This window comes from Tursiops truncatus, chromosome 2 (genome assembly GCF_011762595.2).
Source record: "Tursiops truncatus isolate mTurTru1 chromosome 2, mTurTru1.mat.Y, whole genome shotgun sequence".
NCBI lineage: Eukaryota > Metazoa > Chordata > Mammalia > Artiodactyla > Delphinidae > Tursiops > Tursiops truncatus.
Window position 1 is genome coordinate 67,372,527 of NC_047035.1, and position 22,763 is coordinate 67,395,289.

Consider the following 22,763-nt stretch of genomic DNA (forward strand, 5'->3'; position numbering starts at 1 on the left):
TCAGCTTTGACTTAGAGCTAAGAAGGGAACATTAGAGTTCATAATCTCTTATTTTCTGTGGCCATCTCCAACTTTATGCATTCCTGTTGAAGGCCGTGTCATACCTCATTGTATAAAGAAAAAATATCTGTTTTCAAGGAGAGAAACTTATACACATTACAACATTTCAGACAATTTTTAGTTAAGACTTAAGGTATACCATGTTGCCACTGGCATGGATGGAATCAGTTACTGAGCTGTGTTCTTTAGATTTGATAAAATTGAAGGAGATAGGAAGAGTTTGATATGTGAGCTACAGGTTTCCTTGGTCATTAGTGTCCATAAAAAAGGAGGATTAATTTAAAAAGTACACAAAGGACCTTGTTGTAAGACCTCGTTTTGTAGACCCTAAGATTTCCGTAAAGGGAAATGCTAATATGATAATAGTTTTCTTAAATTGCTTGATGAAATCTTTTAGGCTATCTAATAAAAGGTATCATAATTTATATCATTAAAAACTGTTCCTTTTAATAATTTTTCTTTGAATTGCTAATAACATTTTTATGCTTATGTAATCATGTGCTATAGGTAATTATGTTAACATTAATAAAATGAATTTATAGAATAGAAATTAATTCCCTCTGCAAACAGACAAGGGCAGATAAATTGAGTATTTATTATGATTGCTATATGCCACAGTAATGGGTGATTGTGGAAAGGAGAAATACAGCTTAAAAGATTTGTTTCACCGAGATGTATATGTAGTAAATGCTGAGTGAGCAGGATAGCTTGCTATATATAAATGGATATATGTGTATAGAGATAGAGAACTGTAGTTATGTGATTAATTAGAAATTGGTATACTTTTTATTTAATACAGTTAATCTAAAACTCTAATAAAACTAGCTAATATTGCTTAGACACTTCCCTTCACATGCTCTTAAATTGGCCAGTAACTGATAAGAAATATCTCTGCAAAAAGAATATGTAATAATGCAGAATAATTAGTTACCATGTTAAAGTTACCAATACTTTATTGGGCATTTATCAAAAGTTCTGTTATTGAGTGTTTGTATAATTGTGAGTGGGAGGAATTGTGGCATTTTGTTCTAACTTGTCTTAGAAACAAATTCTGAGCTTAAAAGAAAAACATGTCCTTGTACTGGCTAAAAATGCTTTGAGAAAGTAATACCTAATGAATTTTATATAATTGTTCTTAAACATAATTTTAAACTATTGATTTTATAATTCTCAGCTGCTCTGGTATTACCAATAACTGCATACTAGATAGTGATAGGAAGGATCAGTGCTATAGATTATTTAGATTCAGTAGGTATAGTCATTATAAAATTAATTAAATACTACTATCCCTATGTGTATTTTCTTTCTGATTTACCCTATATCAGTTGCTGACACACAGCTTCATTTTAGGAATGTCATTCAGGACCCTATTTGAATCAAATTATATAGCTTACTTTGATATTACAGATTACTTTAATAAATAATAAGATATTCTAAGTAAGGATGAATTTTACTTTTGCCATAGTATATATCTAGGAGAAGTTGACTTGTATCTTCTCAGAATATTTTCAGTAGTATTAGTGATGACTGACAAGTTTTATGACATCTGTTATGTTTCCTATAGTGTATTAAATTTATATCATCATCTTTTATAGGAATTTTTCAAAATTGATAAATAGCTTGAATTTTTATGTTTCCCTTTTAAATTTGCTCATGGATTTTAAATATGTATTGATATGTTGAGTTGTTTTGTATTACAATGATTTATGTACTTTCCCCTTGTATTTTAAGATTAAAATTTTGCTTTCAAAGCATGTTTGAAATGATACGGAGAATTATTGCTTATACTATAACTGTAATAGCAAAATTTATAGTAGTGTAGTTATTCTAATTATGGCAGTGTTTGATTTTAATTGGTCCAAGTATCAGAAGTTTAAAGTGCTATCCATAGTCAGTATAGATTAGTTATTTTATTTTAGAAGTATAATGGTAAATAAAAGGGAAGTTAAAATAAAAAAACATAGTCAAAGTTTGAAAGCTGGAAGCCATTCTGAAGATCACATACATTAACCTTTTGGGGAAAGAAAACGGACAGTGATGGTAGAACTGCCCTTTTCCTAGACCATTGCTGTTACTGAAGAAATCTGAGCAATTTAAGGCTTCACTTCAGTAAGCTGATACACTGTATTGCAGACTGGAAACTATTTACATGTGAATACTTATATTAATTTTTACCAGGGACTAGAATACCTAGCACTTTCAAGCAAATATGATAGAAAGCAAAAGGACTTAGCAACAACCTATTATGTTTTAAAAATACTATAATTACAGTTGTACCAAAGTGATAAGTGATGTAAATAGACAAAGCTTTTGTGCCCCACCTCCCACCCTGAAATAATATATCTTAGTGCACATTTGATTTGTGGGAAATTATGTTCAGTTCCAAAATAAACACTTGTTTATTACTACACAGTAATAGGATTTTTTGAGTGGAAGAAATGAGGGAAGTGGGAAAAAAATTAATTATATTACTGAATATTGTAACTGTTAAGTGCTTACATTTCCCCCACAATATTGTCTTGTACTGTATGATTTTTCAGCATTTAAGAAGCGGTTTTGTTCTTTATAGCTGAACCAATAACGTTTCCATCTGGAGGAGGCAAGTCATTTATTATGGGTTCTGATGATGTTTTGTTAAGTGTACTGGGCCTTGGAGACCTTGCAGACTTGACGGTAACAAATGATGCAGACTATAGTTATGATGTAAGTGCAGTTTTATTTTTAATTTTTTAATGATTTAATAGAAGGCTCCTTATTTTTTGGAAACACTTATAAAACAGAATTAATGTCAAGGTGCATGGAAAAGATAAGTTTAAGTGTGACATTGTGTTTATTTGAAGTGACATGTAGTTTTTTTCTTATAACTACTTTCTTTGTGGTGTTTAAATTTTTTCTTAGGTATTGTGGTGGATTAGTTAGGAGTTTGGGGTGATTGATTACCTTAAAATATTGGTTGATAAATATCTAACTGAGTAGTCAACTCTCAATTACCTACTCAAATTAAGCCATATTTTGCTGTTAAGAGAAAAATAGGTAACCTGAATCACTTATTTGCCTTCAGGATAATTCTTAAAAAGCACGTTTTATTGTTGAACTTTTTTTTTAAAGGATAATGTTAGAGTTAGTTTGTCATTTCCTGAATATTTAGTCCTTCACTTGAGGGATGGGGAGAGGATGGAGAGGACGTGGGAAGGACAGTGTTAGAGGTGAAACTAGTCTTGGGTTAAATTTTTTATAGACAATAAACACTCAATCGAGAGTTAACTGTACTTGCTTAGATTTTGTATTAGTGTATTTGCAGTTTTTCAGCAAATTAATTTTTTTCCTTTCATAACAAAGTCCTTTTTTCTACATTTTATACTTACGTTAGCATGCTTTTTTAGAGACATCAGCCTTGGTGGGCTGGATTATTCTCATTAATACTTTTAAAGTATATAAGCAACTAAATTCCAATAAACTTTTGACTACTTTAGAAGTGGTTTCACAGCCTGTCTTTACAGATGGAGAAATGAAGGTAAAAAGATTAACCTCTTATCAATATCAATAAAGTGTCTTTAGTTCAGACTTTTGGAAAGTACTTTAACTTGATGCCTTGAAAAATATCACATGCTGATTTTCTAAATGACAGCTGTATTGTTAATGTTGCACCCTTGGATTTTTAGTAGTAATTTATATAATTTTTATTGTTTTCATGTAAAGTATTGCAGCATGGTAGTTGTTTTGTTTTTGTTCTCATTTGATGTTTAATAGGACTTTGGGTTTACCCTGATGATTAGGTAAAACAGATTAAGGGACTCATTTGATCTAAGTATTTGAAAGCTAATGAAATTATTCTTCTTAGTTCTTATTAAATGATAAAGATTTGTTATAAAGTTTTTAAGGTATACTAAATTTCCGCTGGACATTTTATTTTAGCAAAGCAGTTTTGAATATATATTTTAAACACTCCAAAACAAACAAAAATTCCACATGCCTATCAGTTAACTACTTTTACCACTAAATATTGCACTCTTTCTTTTTAGTTGCCTGCCAATAAAGATGCCTTTCGAAAGACATGGAATCCCAAGTATACACTACGTAGCCATTTTGATGGAGTACGGGCATTAGCTTTTCATCCTGTAGAACCTGTGCTGGTTACTGCCTCTGAGGACCATACTCTGAAACTATGGAACTTGCAAAAAACAGTTCCTGCCAAAAAGCAAGTATTTTAATGTTAGCCTATTCTTTTTCCTTCCAAATTTGCTAATTATAAATAATTATTATTCTTTATGGTCCCATATCTTTTATGTACTCATTTGATCTTTCCTAATGACCCTTGTATATCAACCAGTGATTTACCATTATTTATCTTCTCCCCCCCCCACCCTTTTTTTCCCCTTCTTTTAGGAGTGCCTCTTTAGATGTAGAGCCTATCTACACATTTAGGGCCCACATGTAAGTTTTATTGAATTAGGACTTAATTAACAACCATAGTTATTGTTAATTATTATTTATCAATTGTAAAACCTTATAATTTTCTCATAATGTTTGTTTTATGTTAGGAAAGACATACTGAACAATATTTCATTTGATTAATAATTGTATTAGTGAGAATATAATCAGTACTGTTCAAATGTACATGTTTACCTAAACAGTTTTAGATACCACATAAATTTAGAGAGAGGTTGGGGGGATGCAGATGTGAGTTTCTTCTTAGGCTTTATAAGTAATTTCTTTCCTCTTTTCCTATAATAGTGGTCCTGTTCTATCATTAGCTATTAGTTCTAATGGAGAACAGTGTTTTAGTGGTGGTATTGATGCAACTATCCAGTGGTGGAATATGCCTAGTCCTAATGTGGATCCATATGATACATATGGTAAGTAAAAGTCTCAAGATGTCTTTTTTTTTTCTTTCTTTTTTTTCTTTTTTTTTTTTGTGGTATGCGGGCCTTTCACTGTTGTGGCCTCTCCCATTGTGGAGCACAGGCTCCGGACGCGCAGACTCTGGCCATGGCTCACGGGCCCAGCCGCTCTGCGGCATGTGGGATCTTCCCGGACCGGGGCACGAACCCGTGTCCCCTGCATCGGCAGGCGGACTCTCAACCACTGCGCCACCAGGGAAGGCTTCAAGATGTCTTTTTTAAAGTGAATGGGGCTGACAAAAATAATCACCTCAAATATTATAAGATTATTTAAATATGTATTAGTCTCTTCATTTAGTCCTTCCATTTACTAGTAATGTGCTTTTATTAAAGAGAAAAATTAAGAAATATCATGCCATGAATATTTTAGCCTGCAAGTTGGTACTTCCTCTATGGTGTTCAAAAATTAAAAACTGTATTAATTCAAACATTAATTTCAGTACTAGTTACAGAAAGGAGAATAAAATTTAATTTAGGGAATAATTTTTAAAACTTAAATACTTTATGTAGTTCAAAAAATATTTAGTGGGAGACGACAGAAACAAATTAGGGACATAAGGGAATATAAATCTGTCAACTTGAGGGACAAAAAATTCCTTAATTAAAAAAAAAAACTTCTATTCCCAAGTGCCATTTTTAGAATCTGGCTAACAAATACCTGCACATGTATTCAAATATATTTACAAAGGCATTGTTTGTAATTATAAAAAATTAAAACAAAATGAACGTTTATTAGTATGAGAATGGTTAAATAGTTGTCTACTTAATGGTTGGTTCATTTAAAAAGAATTTAAAGGACTTCCCTGGTGGTCCAGTGTTGAAGACTCTGCACTCCCAATGCTGGGGGCCTGGGTTTGATCCCTGGCCAGGGAACTAGATCCCACGTGCCACAACTAAGAGTTCACATGCCACAACTAAAGATCCCACTCGCTGCAACAAAGATCCTGTGTGCCGCAACCAGCAAAGCCAAATAAATGTTAATATTTTTTCAAAAAAGAATTTAAGAGCTCTTTGGTCTTTTTATTTAACACACACTTGGTGCCTAAATTTGCCAGATGTCAAGCATACAGCAAATAAGAATTAGTCTGATAGAAAAAATTAGACTTTAAACACAAACAAGGGGATGGATAGTTACAAATTGTGGTAAGTGGTATGAAGATACAGTACTATGAGAGAGAGTAACAGCCAAAGTCTTCTTTAGATATAGTCTAAAATAATCACATTCAAGCCAAAATCTGAAGAACAAAGTTAACTTTTAGTAAAGAGTTTTAAGCCAGGAAGCAAGTTGGAAATGTAGGGTTTAAAAAGATAACTCTGCCTGTTGCAAGGAGAATAGATTGGGGGTGGGAAGAGTGGAGAAAGGAATACCAATGTGAAGTTGTAAAGTTGTAACATAGTGATCTGATAGACTAGGTGAGAGATGATGTTGCCAAGATTAGAGTGGGTAGTAGAGCAGTTGGAGAGAAATAGATTTAAGACATACTGGGGAGATAGGGTAGAACAGACAGAATCTATTGATAAATTGGGTTGAGTGGATATAGTGATGGATGAGTGACTCTTGTTTATTTTTTAACAGCTTTATTGAAGTATAATTCACATATGATAAGATTCACCCTTTTGAAGTGCACAGTTCAGTAGTTTTTACCATATTCACAGGGTTGTGCAGTCATTACCACTATCTAATTCAGAACTTTTTCATTACCACACCTGCATTTTTGACATTAGCAACTGAGTGTACGATGGTAGCATATTGAATGGGAACAGAACAGGTGTGAGAAGATAAAGGATGCTGAGTTTGGGGTTTTATGCATGTTAAGAGATGGCAATATCAAGTAGGTACCATCAGTGTCAAGATGAGAATGGGTGGCATTACATAGGGAGAATGTGTTGTATAGGGTAGGAAGAGAAGGCAAAATCCTGAGGAGCTCTGACATGGCAGGTGGGGTGGCTAGAGCAAGAGAGCCAAACAAAAAAACTAAGAAGGCATGGCCTGTGAGGTAGGAGGGTGTCCAGGAAAATGTGGAATCATGCAAGCATACCATTTTGAGAAGAAATGGTATGCACTTTCAAATGTTGCTTAGAGGTCTAATAATATAAAGATAGGAAGGTTCTTTTTTATAAGTAACAAATAGATGTCCAGGTTTGGGCCAGACAGAGGTTGGATGTTGGGGCTAAGACCAAAAGGTAAAGGGACCTCTGGATGACCTTTCAAGGTACACTCTATGGATGAAAAGGCACTGTGATGAGAAGAAGGGAAAGGAGGAAGGAAGGAAGGGAAATGTTATTAAATTTGATAGAATAGACTTTGACATTGGTGATTTTAGCAAGGGTTGTTTTGGTGTGGTGATGGTATTGGAGTGATTTAGAGAGTAAATGGGAGGTAAGAAAGCACATTTACTCAATATGGTTTTCTATTATTTGGTGGAAGGGTGGTGTAAGGTTTGTTTATTAGGTTGAGAGATTTTGGAGCATATTCGTTTGCTGTGGTAATGATCCCAGGGAGGAAGATAATCTGTGTAGTAGAAAAACTAAACATGAAAGCAAGTTAGTGTGTTGAATGGAATCCAGAATACCTGGTGGAATTAGCCTTTTGAGGGAAGGAGGATAATTCCTTAGTTGTATCTGGAAACACGGAGAAGATGGTTTTAGATACAAGTAGATTTATAGGTTGGGTGACAGAAAGGTAGGGGAAAAGTTTCTATTTCAACTCTGTATTTCCCCAGTGAAGTATGAGAGAGAATCATTCATGAGTAAGGGAGGTTACGAACTGTGAGTATTGCAGAGATGATGAGAAATATCTGTGGAAAGTGGGAATTTAGTAGAGAAACAGGATTGTAGGACAAATGATGTTCAATGTTATTAGCCCCCATTGTCTATCAGATGTGGATAAGTAAAATGTAGTATATCCATACACTGGAACATTATTTGGCAATAAAAGGAAATGCACTGATACATGCTACAACGTGGATGGACCTTGAAAACATTACACTAAGTGAAAGAAGTCACAAAAAGCTATTTGTGTAAAATGTCCAGAATAGGCAAATTTATAGAAGCAAAGTAGAATAATGGTTGCCTAGGGCTGCAGAAAGGCAGAGAGGAAGATTGGGGGGAAATAGCTAACAAGCAATGAAGGTGTCCTAATGTTGATGTGATGATTGCACAACTTGTTGAATATACTAAAAACCATTTAACTGACACTTTAAATTGGTGGTTTCTATGACATGGGAGTTACATCTCCATAATGCTGTTTTTGTTTGGTTTTTTTAAGTGTGCTTTCCTTTTAGAAAATTGCAAAATTATAGGCAAGTATTGGAAAGGGAAATAAAAATAACCCATAACTCCACAACATAGAGATGGCTATGTGCACTTTGGTTTATCTTATTATGACCGTATGTGTAGTCTTTATACTTAATTATGTAGTAAGTTATCTTTATATACAAAAGCATTTTTTTAAAACTTCTTTCAGCTAACTTTTATTTGTTTCTTTTGTTACAGAGCCAAATGTTCTAGCTGGCACTTTAGTTGCTCATACAGATGCTGTCTGGGGTCTTGCTTATAGTGGCATAAAAAATCAATTACTGTCATGTTCAGCAGATGGCACTGTTAGATTATGGAATCCACAAGAAAAATTGCCATGTATTTGCACTTACAATGGAGACAAGGGTGAGTAAATTTTGCCTCTTTGAAAAAAGTTAATTTTTTAAAAATTTGGAAGATAAAAAAGACAAAGTAGTTGATTTACTATTTCCTGACTGCTTAAAGAGATAATTGAAAAAAATTTATAAAGCTGTGATAATCTTTTTTATTCCTAGTCATTTTTTTTATAAATAAGAAAGGTGCTTTGCAAGTATATCCTGTAGCTCAGTGCTTTTTTTGACCATTTTCAGGACATGTCCTATGTGAAGAATAGAATTATTTGTATGTGACAGTAGAGTAGACAAACGAGGCTACTTACAGGAACAGCAGGAGGCCCTCCACCAACTCCATCCAAGTGGCTGCTTACAAAGATTGAAGGGATCACAGTCTCAAGCATACCTATAAACCACATATGAGCACACTGGTTGAGAAGTCTAGCCATAATCATTGAAATAGCACCCTTAACTGGGAAGTGCAAACTGAGTTACACAAGTAATTTTTTAAAATCATACCTTTTATTTTTACTAAAAATAATTTTTTGTTTTAAAACATTTTAGATGAACACTTAACGCTTAATTTTGTTGGGTCTCTAGATACCTTAGTGATTCTACTAATTTTTGAATTGCCTAAATAAGCTTTTGAGGTGAAAATTCATTTAGATAATTTGTTTCTTGCTTCATCCAGGTAATTAATTGCTTACTCCAGATTTCACGTAGTTCTGCATTGATCTGGACAGTTGAATTTAATATGTTAAAGAGCAAAACTGCTGCTTGGGACACTTTAGGATAGTACTGCATCAGTGCATTCCAAAGTCCAAACCTTCATTTTCACAGATCCAAAAATTTGACTTGTATTAGCTATTTGATAAGGCTTCCAGTCTCAGACAGGTGAACAGTCTCCCAAGACAGTGATGTGAGAATGCTATTTTATCATTTTACAGGAAGAAATAAAATTGCAAGTGGGCCAGTAAACTAACCTAGGGTTTTTTTTCTCTCTCAGAAGAAAATGCATAGGAGAACAATAATTTTTGTATATATCTACTCTTACTTTAAGAGCCTTCTAGCTATATTTTTCTTATAATGTTATAAAAACTCCTAATAATTGAGGAAAAGTTACCCATTATATCTTACCATCCTAACATAATTGCTTTCTTTTTCATTATTAACATTATTTCAAGAATATTCAAATTCCTTTTTCTTACTAGAAAATCAGAGATTTCTAAATTATTGTGTTTACACTGTGTCTCTTTGTGCTCCCTTCAGAGCATGGAATACCTACATCGGTTGACTTTATAGGCTGTGATCCAGCTCATATGGTGACTTCTTTCAACACTGGTAGTACAGTAATTTATGATTTAGAAACATCACAGTCATTGGTGATGCTTTCATCACAGATAGATTCTGGTAAGTTTTCTGGTAAGGTTGGAACCTTAAAAAGGATTATTTCACAATAGTTGGGTAACCTTTCAATTTTTATATTTTGACTGTATTTAGGATGGAAAAATAATTACTTTCACTGTATACTTATTATTTCTGCTGTTTCCTCAAATTATGCTTAAAAGCTTGGGTGAATATGTGGGGACAGAGAAGTGAGTAGAGCAATGTAAAGGTAAAAGAAAGCAAGTGAATTAATTAAGTTTTTAATGAAGATACATGTGAAAGTAGAGAAAATATAATGAACCAAATGAACTCATCATCCAGCTCCATTAATTATGTGTAAATGGCCAAGGTTGTAAGTATAGGATGTGTATGTATTTTACAGTTTATTCAAATAGGGATCCAAATAAGGCCCATGCATTGTGATTGGTTGGTAAGTCTCTCAGGTCTCTTTTCATCTGTAGGTTCCCCCTCCATCTCTTTTATTTCCCTTGCATTTTTTAATTGAAGAAATTAGGTAGTTTGTCCTATAGTTTCCCATAGTTTGGATTTTGCCAGTTACGTCCTTGTGGTATCATTTAATGCGCTCCTCTATTCACTTTATTTCCTGTAAATTGTTTGTGGATCTAGAGGCTTATTCAAATTCAGGTTCAATGTTTTTATTTGTCTTCATTTTAAAGTTTATAAGTGTTTTTCGCAAGATTATTTCATAGTAATCTGCACTTTTTTCAGAAGTAAATATTGTCTGGTGTATCTTTTTCTTATGTTTCCATTCATTGCTTGGGTCCATTAATTCATTAACTGCTGAAAAATTATTTTCTAATTTTGTCATTTCTTCTCCATTATTAGCTAGAATGCTTCTATAAAAAGGAACACCTCTCATCAGTAATTTGGTTACCTGGAGTTAGTAGTTATAAAGGAAAAGCAAGATAAATGATTGCTTTAAAATGATGAGGTAGTTCCCTAGCATCCTCCAAAGGTGACCAGTGAGTCTTTTGGGTATTGTTTGGTTTTATTATCATTATAATCTTTCTTGGATATAAATGTATTTTATGTATTTCAGTCTGTTGCAGGTATTATCTTTATTGCTACTCCGATTATTTCATCTTTGGCCAGTGAGAGCTTATTCAGCTTGGCTTCTGAGTCCTCCTTTTGACATGACCCTGTTAGTTGTTGATGGTTTTCTTGCCTTCTGAGATGACAAGGTGTTCTAGGTTCATCTTGTTCACTTTGCACCCCAGATCTGAAATCAGCCATTTCTCTAAGGAGCCATGGTTTCTTTTAGTGGAAAATGGCATTTAGAGACTACAAGATAGGTGCTGTGCTATTGAGTCAGTCGCCATGGCTTTCATGTCTCTTGAGTTGGTCATTGGTTTAGACTTTTTCAGTGGACAGAGCTAGAAATACATTTTTAATAAAGAAAAAGACTGATAAATTTATACAAATACTTCCAATTCTAATTCAGATTTATCTCATTGATTTCATATCTTTATCTCATTGATTTCGTATCTTTATCTCATTTTAACAATGTTGAAACTCTTGGTTCTCAGCAAAATCATCATAATTTCTTGTTTGATTTATCTCACAGTACAGATACAGTCATCTCAGAATAATAATAGCAACACCACCAACAGTATCATTACTGATAATAGGGTATAGTCTACTAGTGTCGGACAGTCTAATTACTGTGCTTTAAAAAGTCACTTGAAGTAGTTCATTTCTTTGTGCTTATACTGCCGATTGGATATATGGTTAAGTTCATTTAATTTTATCGTTAAGTTTCATTTGTTTGATTTTTCATGACTGCTCTTTTAAAAGTCATTTTATAATTATAGAAAACATTTAAATGGTTCCATGGTCAAATCTCAAACCACATTATACCCAAAGTGTCTTTTCAACCCAAGTCCCCTTCTTCCTCTTACATAGATTATTTTTTTCAATGTGTTTAAGTTCAGTTAAGAGTTCTTGTATACATGTAGAATGATTGATTTACTTAGTCTAATAAATGTTGACAATATTTTCCCTTTTTTTTTAAATAATTTATCTATTTGGCTGCCTCGGGTCTTAGTTGCGGCACGTGGGATCTTTCATTGCAGTGCACAGGCTCTTCTTGCAGCGCGCAGGCTTAGTTGCCTCATGGCATGTGGGATCTTAGTTCCCTGACCAGGGATCGAACCCATGTCCCCTGCGTTGGGAGGCGGATTCTTAACCACTGGACCACCAGGGAAGTCCCTTCCCATTTGTTTTGATCTCTCTCTTTTCTTCCTCATCACTAATCTAATCAAAAATTAAGAACTTGGTAGTAAAGAAAAGGTCTCATTCCTAAGAACATTAATTCCAGTTCTCTGGTTTTTTGTCAGTGTGGGTGGGATGTGGGTGGTTCTTGCAAACATCTAATTATCACTTATGAATTTTTTCTTTATTAATTGCCTCCAATTCTTTTATGGGCTGTTTACTAAAAGCAATGATTTGTGGGTCTTTTAAAAATTCTAAACCACCTATATTGACAGTCTAAATTAAAATACTTCAAACTTCGGGGCTTCCCTGGTGGCGCAGTGGTTGAGAGTCCACCTGCCAATGCAGGGGACACGGGTTCGTGCCCCGGTCCGGGAAGATCCCACATGCTGCGGAGCGGCTGGGCCCATGAGCCATGGCCGCTGAGCCTGCACGTCCGGAGCCTGTGCTCCACAGCGGCAGAAGCCACAACAGTGAGAGGCCCGCGTACCGCAAAAGAAACAATAAATAAAATAATAAAATACTTCTAACTTTTTTCTAAACTTGAGCCTAGTACTATCCATTTATATTATAGGGCATGCTAGCTTACACGTATTGTAAGAAATTGTATCTCTCTAGAGCTCTAGTTTTATTTCTTAGATTTTTTGCTTTATGTATAAAAGCTTTAGTTGTTAGTGATTTTTATTTTTTGGTAAGACTAAAAAGGCCATCATTTAACTTCTGATTGAAGTATTTGTTGTTTTTTTTTTTAATTGAAATATAGTTGACGGACAGTATTAAGTCAGGTGTACTACATATTATTTGACATTTGCGTACATTATGAAATGATCACCACAATAAATCTAATAACCATCTTTCCTCGTACAAATTTATTGAAACATTATCGACCATATTCCTTACTGTATATTACATCACCATGGCTTATTTATTTTATAACTGGAGGTTTGTACCTCATAATCCCCTTCACCTCTTCCCCTGCCACTCCCTCCCCTCCCCTCTGGTAACCACCTATTTCTTTTCTGTGTCTGTGAACCTGTTTTTATTTTATATTGTCTTGTTTGTACTTTTTTAGATTTCACATTACATTGATGGTTTGAATTTTGGTGTATTATTATTCTTTATTTTTCAGGTTTACAATCCAGTAATCACATTAACAGAGTAGTAAGTCATCCCACACTTCCTGTTACAATAACTGCTCATGAAGATAGACACATCAAATTTTTTGACAATAAAACGGGTAAGTAGGTTATCTTATTTTCTATATAAGATATTGACTTCTTGGCTTCAAAATTGCCAAGTTAAACTGATTTAACTCAAATTTTTGCTTTACTTAATGTAGCACACTTATAATATGTTAGTTTTTATCCTTAAGTATATATAATACCTTGCTTACCTCTTATGATTTCTTCATTTCATGACAGTTATAAACCCTTTCATTTGAATTTTTTTTCTTTATATTCTGTTGTGAATTAGTATAGCAGAAAAGATCTCTTTCTAGTATTTGGCATTTCAAATATGTCCTTAAAATTATTTCTCAGTGGATGAATTGATGATACAGTGTCAATTGTTTATTGTCATCTTTCCTCTATTTCTTTCTTTCTTTCTTTCTTTCTTTCTTTCTTTATTTTGCTGTACGTGGGCCTCTCACTGTTGTGGCCTCTCCTGTTGCGGAGCACAGGCTCCGGACGCGCAGGCTCACGGGCCCAGCCGCTCCACGGCATGTGGGATCTTCCCGAACCGGGGCACGAACCCGTGTCCCCTGCATTGGCAGGCGGACTCTCAACCACTGCGCCACCAGGGAAGCCCTCCTCTATTTCTTGTTGTAAGGAAAACATACCAATTATATAGAAAAATCAAATTTTAATTTGGCCATAGAATTGTTTGTTTAAGGGCCTCTGTCTCATCTGTTATTACCTAGAATGCTACATAAAGTACTGTTTGCTCTCTTTCAGGAAAAGTCTGATAGCTAAGAGAGGCTTCTTTGAGGAGCTAAAATGATTAGAGGGATATTGAAGGACTTCAAATAAGAAACTTAAATGTTAATTGCAACATTTTTGCAGGACAACAAATTATCAAGCAAGACAGCAAATTAGAACTACAGATTTCTCTTTGAAGGTTGTATAGGACATGGTCATAATTTTTAATCTTTACAGTCTTACATAAATATCTTTGCTCAAATAACACTTTTCATGGACAGAGGTTCCTTTTAACTCAGTAGGACAAGTTGAGAAGAGAATGGATATTCACAGGTCTATATATTGCACAGGAAAGAAGATTCATATTCATGTGAATGTTCTCAGTTAACACCTTATCAAATCAATTCTTTAAACATTTTTATGAAGCCTAAACATCTTCCACTGCTGCAAGAGCAAAGAGATAATTTCCTTTACTGTATTTCTAAAAAGATTCCTTTCATTAATTATTGAAGATTTATATTTGTAAGGGAAGGTTCAGGAATTTTAGTGGTTATATTAAAAGCAAAAAGTGAGTCTCTAGAGCTGTTTTACTGGCAGAAATCAGAAATAAGGAGCCTATAGCCTTTTAAATTGTTTACAAATTCTACCAATTAATTCTTGGTGTTAACCAGCTAGTACCTTATTTGTAATGTGAAGATAATTGAAGCAACAGGCTCTAAACAATGGAAAATCTCTGTCTCTCATTTTCTGTCTCTCATACACACAGATACACACACATACAACACTTGAGTTAAATTAAACTGTAAATTGAGTTGAGATGTATTGTTTTAAAGTCTTCTTTGAAAAGTGGTAATTTATTTAAATGTGATAAACTAGAATATCCCGATAACTGGTGTTGATGGTTAGCTAAGTTGTTAATAATAGGGTATTATTCTATCAAATTAATAGTAAGTTTCTTGAAATTTTTTTTAAAATAAATTTATTTATTTATTTATTGCTGCGTTGGGTCTTTGTTGCTGCACGGGCTTTCTCTAGTTGCGGCGAGCGGGGGCTACTCTTTGTTGCGGTGCGTGGGCTTCTCATCGCGGTGGCTTCTGTTGTTGCAGAGCACGGGCTCTAGGGTGCACAGGCTTCAGTAGTTGTGGCATGCAGGTTCAGCAGTTGTGGCTCATGGACTCTAGAGTGCAGGCTCAGTAGTTGTGGCGCACGGGCTTAGTTGCTCCGCGGCACATGGGATCTTCCCGGACCAGGGCTCAAACCCATGTCCCCTGCATTGGCAGGCGGATTCTTAACCATTGTGCCACCAGGGAAGCCCTTGAATTTTTTTTTATCTGAAACATAGAAATTGATAGTATGAATGGACTCAGTAAGTATTTAGATTTTAACAATGAAAGTATATTTAGTATTTCGCACTGCACTGGCTACTATCATGTATAAGATGTTGTTTCTGCTTTCTGAGGGCTTATTGTCTGGGGAAAATAGTGTGTGTGGGTGTGCACACGCTCATACATGCACACACTCATGCATAATGCAGTAGGATAAAGGAGTCTTCATAGAGTGAAGGTTTGGGTGTTTCCTTGAAAGAATGGTAAGGTGTTTGTTTGTTTGTTTGTTTTTAAGTGAAGAAAATAGGAAATTCCATATAAGGGCATATTTTGAGTAGAGGCACAGCAGTGGGGACTTGGGCTGGAACAGAAGTTTCTTATAGGCAAAACCAGAGACGTAAGTTTGGAAAAGGAAAGCAGAAACTATTGAGGTGAACTTTTCAGAGCCAGGCTAAGAATAATGGATCTTTGTTTACACTTTGCACTATGAAAACCACTTGAATATTTGAGCAGGGGTTTGCAATATTGGTTTAGAAAGAGTATTCAAGTCACACTATATGGTAGACCCTTGACTTTAAAACTTTCAATTTGTACTGTTTGTTCCAGAGAGATCTTCAGGGCTCATGATTTTTAAAATTTTGGTAGAGGGACAAATAGGAATTGCATATGTGCTGTGCTCAAGAGACTTGGCTAGTGGGTGAATCTGGGAGAAGGTGTAGTACAAGTGAGGAATGTGGAGGACTTGGAGGAAGAGGGTCTGAATTGCTTATGGACTCATTCATTCAGCAAAGTTTATTATGAGTATCTGCCATATCCTCAGCACACTTCTCCATGCTTGGTGAACAAAAATAAAATATCTTGTCCTCTTAAATCTTACAGACAAGTGGTATATTGCTTTCTGTAAGTGAAACACTGTTCTATTTGATATACATATACTAACATGTTTGCTCTTCTAATAGCTCCGTAAGGTAGATATAGCACTGTTACCTTCATTTTATAGTTGAAATAAAGGATCAAAAGAAGTTATTTGTTCAGTGTTACAAAACAGAGAAAATTACAGGTTTGGGATTCAAACCCCCATGCAGTTTGCTTCCAGAGTCCACTATTTTTTTTTTTATTAGTCTGTTTCTTCTCCATTTCATAGATTATCCCAAATAATAAGATTATCTTAAGTCAAAGAGCTTAAGGTGCCGGGGAAGAGAGAACTGGTGACTGCATATGTCCTCTGTTTCCTCAGTTATAGGAAGAAAGAATTAATCTTGGTGGGGGAAGAAGGGTGGTAGCAGAGCCATGGGGCAAAGGTAAATTTGGTTAAATGTGAGAAGCTGCATGTATATGCTGCTGAAGGAGGGGTCCTAGTTGTTGGGAGGGGTCAGAAGCTTTGTGACTTCTGTGGTCACTAGTAGAAACCCAGCATCCAGCTTGGTTCAGCATTGCACCTCTCTGTAAATGGTCCAATCTGAAGGTCACTCACATTCTGAAGTGACTTCGTGACTATGTAGAGGAAGGTTGATTCTAAACTGACTTTACATATCATAGTGAGGGTTAGTTTAGTGCACAGGCAGGAAAGCTGAAGTTAAACTTGGAAAATTATAGCACCCTTAAAGAAATGGGTAGATCTGCTATTTGGTTGAAAGAATTCTTTGGTTTAAGACATGTTAAATATAGGAGATGTAGGATCATTCTCAGGAGAGAAATCAGAACGAGATCTATGAATTAAGAGTCACCATCACAGAGCTGATATTTTAAGGGAAGCTGATGATGCTTAGTTAACCCCCTAATGTTTTGAGGCCAGCCATTTCATACTCTGGGTTTTTTTTTTTTTAATAGGAATATTCAGAGGAATGGATTCTAGAACTGATAGGTGAATTATGTTGGACTAATAGTATGTTGAATGATTTTTCTGTTTCTCAGGATAGTAGAGAAAAATCGTTAAAATTACTCTGTTAATCTTAATATTGATGAAAAACAGACAAATGTGGTTGAAATGACAGGAGACTAATTTTGTCCTTAATTGATAATTGTTTAGTATTGCCAGAAAATGGCAGACTTATGTTTTTCAGAGTAACTTTTTGCACATTTGATTATGTTGTGGTTTTGTATTCAGGTTAAAGGCTATAGCCCCATGGCAAATAACAAAAGTAGGTCTATTTCAAGTCTCAGTGTGGAATGTCATCAGGGGACAAGGAGCATGGCAAATGACTGTAAATAGAATTCTGGAGAAAGACCTCCATCTCTCATTAGGAGCAGCCCAGGCATTTGAGTAATAAATATTCACTGCTGAATGAAAGGGGAGGAAATTTTTTAAGTTAGTGGTACTTGCTGTTTTATTCCTTTCTTGGATGAATCAATTTATGATTTTGCTTTCCAACCATCAGAACATGTATTGCCAATGCAGAGGCTGATGCCCTTGTATTTGTGCAACGCAACTTTGTATTCACAACTTGTTTTTTAATTTCAATTCACTGTTGAATCCATTTGCTTACCAAATCTTAATGAAGATATTCACTAAATTATGTTTTCCAGAATAGTGCTTTTGCTACTATCTGGGGAAATCCAGAGTAATTTCTGTGATGTACTCCCACCCTTCTCCCCTTTCTTGTTTCTAATGTATTAAATGATTGACATTTCAGAAGATAAATGTTGCTACTAGAATCTTTAGAGAGGAATATATTCCCTGGTGATTTATTTATCATTAACCCTGTATATACAATAATTTTTACATCTCTGAATGAGAAGAATTCTATTTTCATTTTAATTCCCCTTTACATGATCTTAAGCCTTTTTTTTTGCGGTATGCGGGCCTCTCACTGCTGTGGCCTCTCCCGTTGCGGAGCTCAGGCTCCGGACGCGCAGGCTCAGCGGCCATGGCTCATGGGCCCAGCCGCTCCACGGCATGTGGGATCCTCCCAGACCAGGGCATGAACCCGTGTCCCCTGCATCGGCAGGCGGACTCTCAACCACTGCGCCACCAGGGAAGCCCGATCTTAAGCTTTTGATGCAACCCTGTAGTCATTATGTTTTTCACTATCATATACTGTCAGATTCATGTCACACAGATGTCTTTAGGAGTTGCTGGGAAACTTCTGCATTAGAATTAAATTGTCTTTAGAATATTATTATAGTGGATGAACCTTGAAAACATTATACTAAGTGACAGAAGGCAGACACAAAATGCCACGTGTTATTGTATGATTTCATTTGTATGAAACATTCAGAATAGGCCAGTCCATAGAGAAAGCAGATTAGTGGTTACCAGGGACTTGGGGAGGAATGGGGAGTGACTGCTTAGTGCGTACAGGGTTTCCTTTTGCAGAGATGAAAATGTTCTGAACTAGATAATGGTGATGGTTGCACATTATTATGAATGTTCTAAAAGCCACTGAATTGTACCCTCTTAAATGTTTAAAATGGTAAATTTTGTGTTAAATGTATTTTATCACAATAAAAAAATATTGCTGTGGTGATATTTTATGTCAGTATTGTATTTTGGTTTCTGATCGCTCAAGTTAGTAACTATTTAAAAACTTAATCTTCTCTGTTATGTTTTATTTAGGTAAAATGATCCATTCTATGGTAGCTCATTTGGATGCTGTTACAAGTCTAGCAGTAGATCCTAATGGAATCTACTTGATGTCTGGAAGTAAGTCTGAACTTCCTGTACTGCCCACAAATTTTATAATAGAACGGTTACTCAGTAACATTTTTCATTTATTCTTTTACAGGCCATGACTGTTCTATTAGATTGTGGAATTTGGACAGCAAGACATGTGTGCAAGAAATAACAGCACATAGGAAAAAATTAGATGAATCAATTTATGATGTTGCTTTCCATCCATCAAAAGCATATATTGCTAGTGCGGGGGCTGATGCCCTTGCCAAAGTATTTGTGTGAATCAACAAAAACTCATCATAACAACAGAGTCGCTTGGACACAGAGGGTCTGCATCACTGCCATCAAAAATGTTACTGATATGACACTACATGTGATCTGCCTGATGAAGGCTATATCTGGGGCAGGCATAAATTGGTGGAAATCACATCTTAACATCAGGCTCATTAATTTAATTGTAATTACTGTATTTCGTGGGACAAAAAAAGGACTCCATTATTTGTGGCCTGTACTGGATATGAACTGAGCGTATGTCTGTCTTTTAGGTATCTTTAAGCCAGTGTGGAGTCTGATCTTACAAAAAGACTTTTATTTTGGACTCTGTGTGCTGCCTTAGGGTTAGGAATGTGGTGCTCTTGTTGGGGGGAAGTGAGCTCCAAGAGTAGCTTTTTTTCATCTCTTAGTGATCTTCTGTTTATCAGTTGAACGCCACAGATTCCCTTTTAAACTTATTTTGCTTTAAAAAAAATAAAAAAGAAAATTTAACTTAAAATATTTTAGCATTAGTTGCACAAAATGTTTGGATAAAATTCTAGTTTTTATAAGTCTTTTTATATATTTAGCCTGTCACAACAGTGCTCAAGATTGTATTGAAGTTTTTCTGCATTATACAACCCTGAAACACAGAGATCTCACTGACCCGCTGCCGTGTAAGCACACTCTTTCCTTTTGCGTAGTACAGCTCAGCTAAGTCTTTCCATAAAGATGCTAAATCACCTTCAACATCACATAACTGTCTTCTTAAACCAAGGACTATTAAGTGTATTAAAATGAAACGGTGGGGTTTAGTACTCCAAATGAACTCTTAAAAAAGAAAAAAAAAAACTAATCTTGGCATCCTATCACTATGTGATATTTTGTACATCTTACTGTATTTACAAGTTTATTTATCAAGGATTATCCATCTTGCTAATAGCCTATTATTTATTTCACTTTTTGTTGGTCTTTATATCCTTTTATTAATGTGCTAAAGGAACCTGTATATCTATTTTGGAACTCTTTGAATAGTCTAAAATAGACTAAAAATGGAGTATTTTATAGTTTAAGTTACAAACCAAGGTGACTCCCCCCAGTTACATATCTTGGTTTACCATGATTCCAGAGAAAACTATCTTGTTTTAAAATATTTGGAGTAAAATTTTATTTGCATTACAAATAGGATACAAAAATAGTTGAATCAGGATACAGAAATCTGCTGTGTTTGGACTAGTTATCCCTGTTTTATTTTTTCAGATGTGCTTAATTTTATGGTGTAACTAAAGATTTTGTTTGTGTAATGCATGATTAAGACAATAAAGTATTTTTTCTAGTCTTCCAAAAAACTTTTCTGATCAGTTTGCGAGTTTTGATGAGTTTTGTAAGGTTTTTGTTTTACAAACTATGAATCAGCAAATTTTTAAGATTGTACCACATAGCGAACGTACAGCTGTTGAAAAATAATGTATATAAAATGCATATAATAAATATTAAATTGTGTACCTGTATGTTACTGTTGGCTACATTATTTTGTGTTGAATAATAAAGTGCAATACTTTACTCTCCATTAAAGTAGGAAATGGAGATGATTTCTCAGTGAGTCCTTCATTTTTATGCTGTTCTTTTAAACTTTGTACTGTTTATTGATATTCTAATAAGATTAGAACAGTTAATACTGTTAAGAATGCCTTTCTAAGTATTTCACCCAATTTGGGGATTTAAAAATCTTCTATTGAAGTAAGTTAGATAATTCAAAATAACCAAAAAACAAAACCAGCAGATATGCAGTTTTAAATCATTTCCTTAAGACACCCTATTACTTTATTAAATCTGAATTTCAGTTAATAGTGTTGTCTTTCCTATCTAGCCAAACCTGTTTCCCACAGAAAAGTTCAGCAGAGAATAAACATTGCATTGTTCATTAATTAAAAGTTATCCTCATAAATGTTAAGTATTAATATCTTCAAACTTTTCCTTCAACAAGGTAATAATCCTTTTTCTTTGAAGGGAATTGCAAATGCAATTAGAAGGTAACATTAGAAAACTTAACGTGGCAAAATTCTATTTGAATGCCTACTTCAAAAAAAAGAAAATTACATTGTATGTACATTGAGAAATTCTGTCACCTACCATAAAAATCGAAATGTCAATTTTAGTCATTGCTGGTGAAACACTAGAAGTTTTCAGAAATTTTCTTAAAGTATTGTTTTTTTGGTTTTCTGAATTGAACATTCAACTTAATGAATAAATTAATTAGAGGCATTTTCTCTTCCTTTTTTTTTTTTTTAAATAATTTAGGAACAAGCTTTCCAAAGCTAGTATTGTTTCTGGCAGCTGTTCCAAGCCAATGCATTACTGTTGAACTGAAATGTGATTATCATCATTGCAATGCATAAACATTCATCTTTTTTGAAATGTATTAAAACTGAAATGAATAAAAATAGTATATATGTTTATTTTTATCTACTTTGGTTGTATTTTCTCTACAATATTAAACATTTGGAAGAGACTAAAAGGATGCAAAAAGAATATCTTATTTGTGTGCTTCCATTTGTGACTTAATGGGAAATTATCTAGATTCATTTGACTATTAAATGGTGCTTTATACATAAAGTTTGAGTATTTTTATATACAAACTTTTTAATATGTCGACTTTCCCAATATTTAATCATATTCTGCTCTTTTCATATTTATTCATGTACTTTTTCCATATTTCAAAGTAAGTTATCCACTGAAGACCAACATCTCATTTAATGCATTAAGGCTTATAAATAGGCTAGCATAACAAATTTAGGCATGCTTGCAAAGTTGAATTATATCTTTTAAAAAATCCTTTTACTCTATTTTTAGTTGTTAACTCTATCTTGATTATGTTTAGTTTTAAAAAATAATTAACAGTAACTTAAATATAAAGTGTTCACTTCTACTCTCGCTGCTCTTTAAGTCAAAATATTAGCTTCCCTGGTTACCTCAAAACTTTGTTCTTTATAAAATTTTTTAAAGAGCTAATGACTAGAGGCTGGGTTTTCATTTAATTTTTTAAGGAGTGGTATTCTCAGCTGAAAGTTGTCTATTTATTGGGGGAAAAAACATGTTAAACCCGTTTGTGTTGTTAAAATTTTCCTTGTTACATGAATCGGTCATATTTGTAGCTTTATAAAGGGTGGGGGCAGTGGCGGTCAGGGGAGTCATGACTTCCCATATTCTCTTTGGTCAAATTTTTATGTAGTGTCAAAGGCAATTTCGGTCCTGCTCTCTGATACGTAAGCTTTTACACAAGCTATAAAATTGTTAAACTCAAAAGATTTGTTGGAGTATAAATTTTCCAGCCAGTTAACACCTTTTTCAGGTCAACTGGTTGTAAACCATTTCAGATAGGATCAGTGTATGTGTGATGGGAAATAGAGTGTGCAGATGAATGAGAGGATAGATCCTGTCCTTAGAGA

At 34.4% G+C, this 22,763-nt stretch overlaps 1 protein-coding gene across 11 annotated transcripts in view; it reads left to right on the forward strand.

Moving 5' to 3' along the window:
• The window catches only part of STRN3 (striatin 3), a 113,833-nt gene extending 93,008 nt beyond the window's left edge, over positions 1–20,825 (forward strand). For all 11 annotated transcript variants that reach the window (XM_073800575.1, XM_019924076.3, XM_019924075.3 and 8 more), the window contains 9 exons: positions 2,630–2,763; positions 4,083–4,258; positions 4,447–4,494; positions 4,795–4,916; positions 8,457–8,624; positions 9,860–10,000; positions 13,338–13,445; positions 19,006–19,092; positions 19,175–20,825. In XM_073800575.1, the coding sequence (XP_073656676.1) occupies positions 2,630–2,763; positions 4,083–4,258; positions 4,447–4,494; positions 4,795–4,916; positions 8,457–8,624; positions 9,860–10,000; positions 13,338–13,445; positions 19,006–19,092; positions 19,175–19,344 (1,154 nt within the window). In that variant the 3' untranslated portion in view covers positions 19,345–20,825. The remainder of the gene's footprint in view (positions 1–2,629; positions 2,764–4,082; positions 4,259–4,446; positions 4,495–4,794; positions 4,917–8,456; positions 8,625–9,859; positions 10,001–13,337; positions 13,446–19,005; positions 19,093–19,174) is intronic.
• Positions 20,826–22,763: the final 1,938 nt, after the last annotated feature.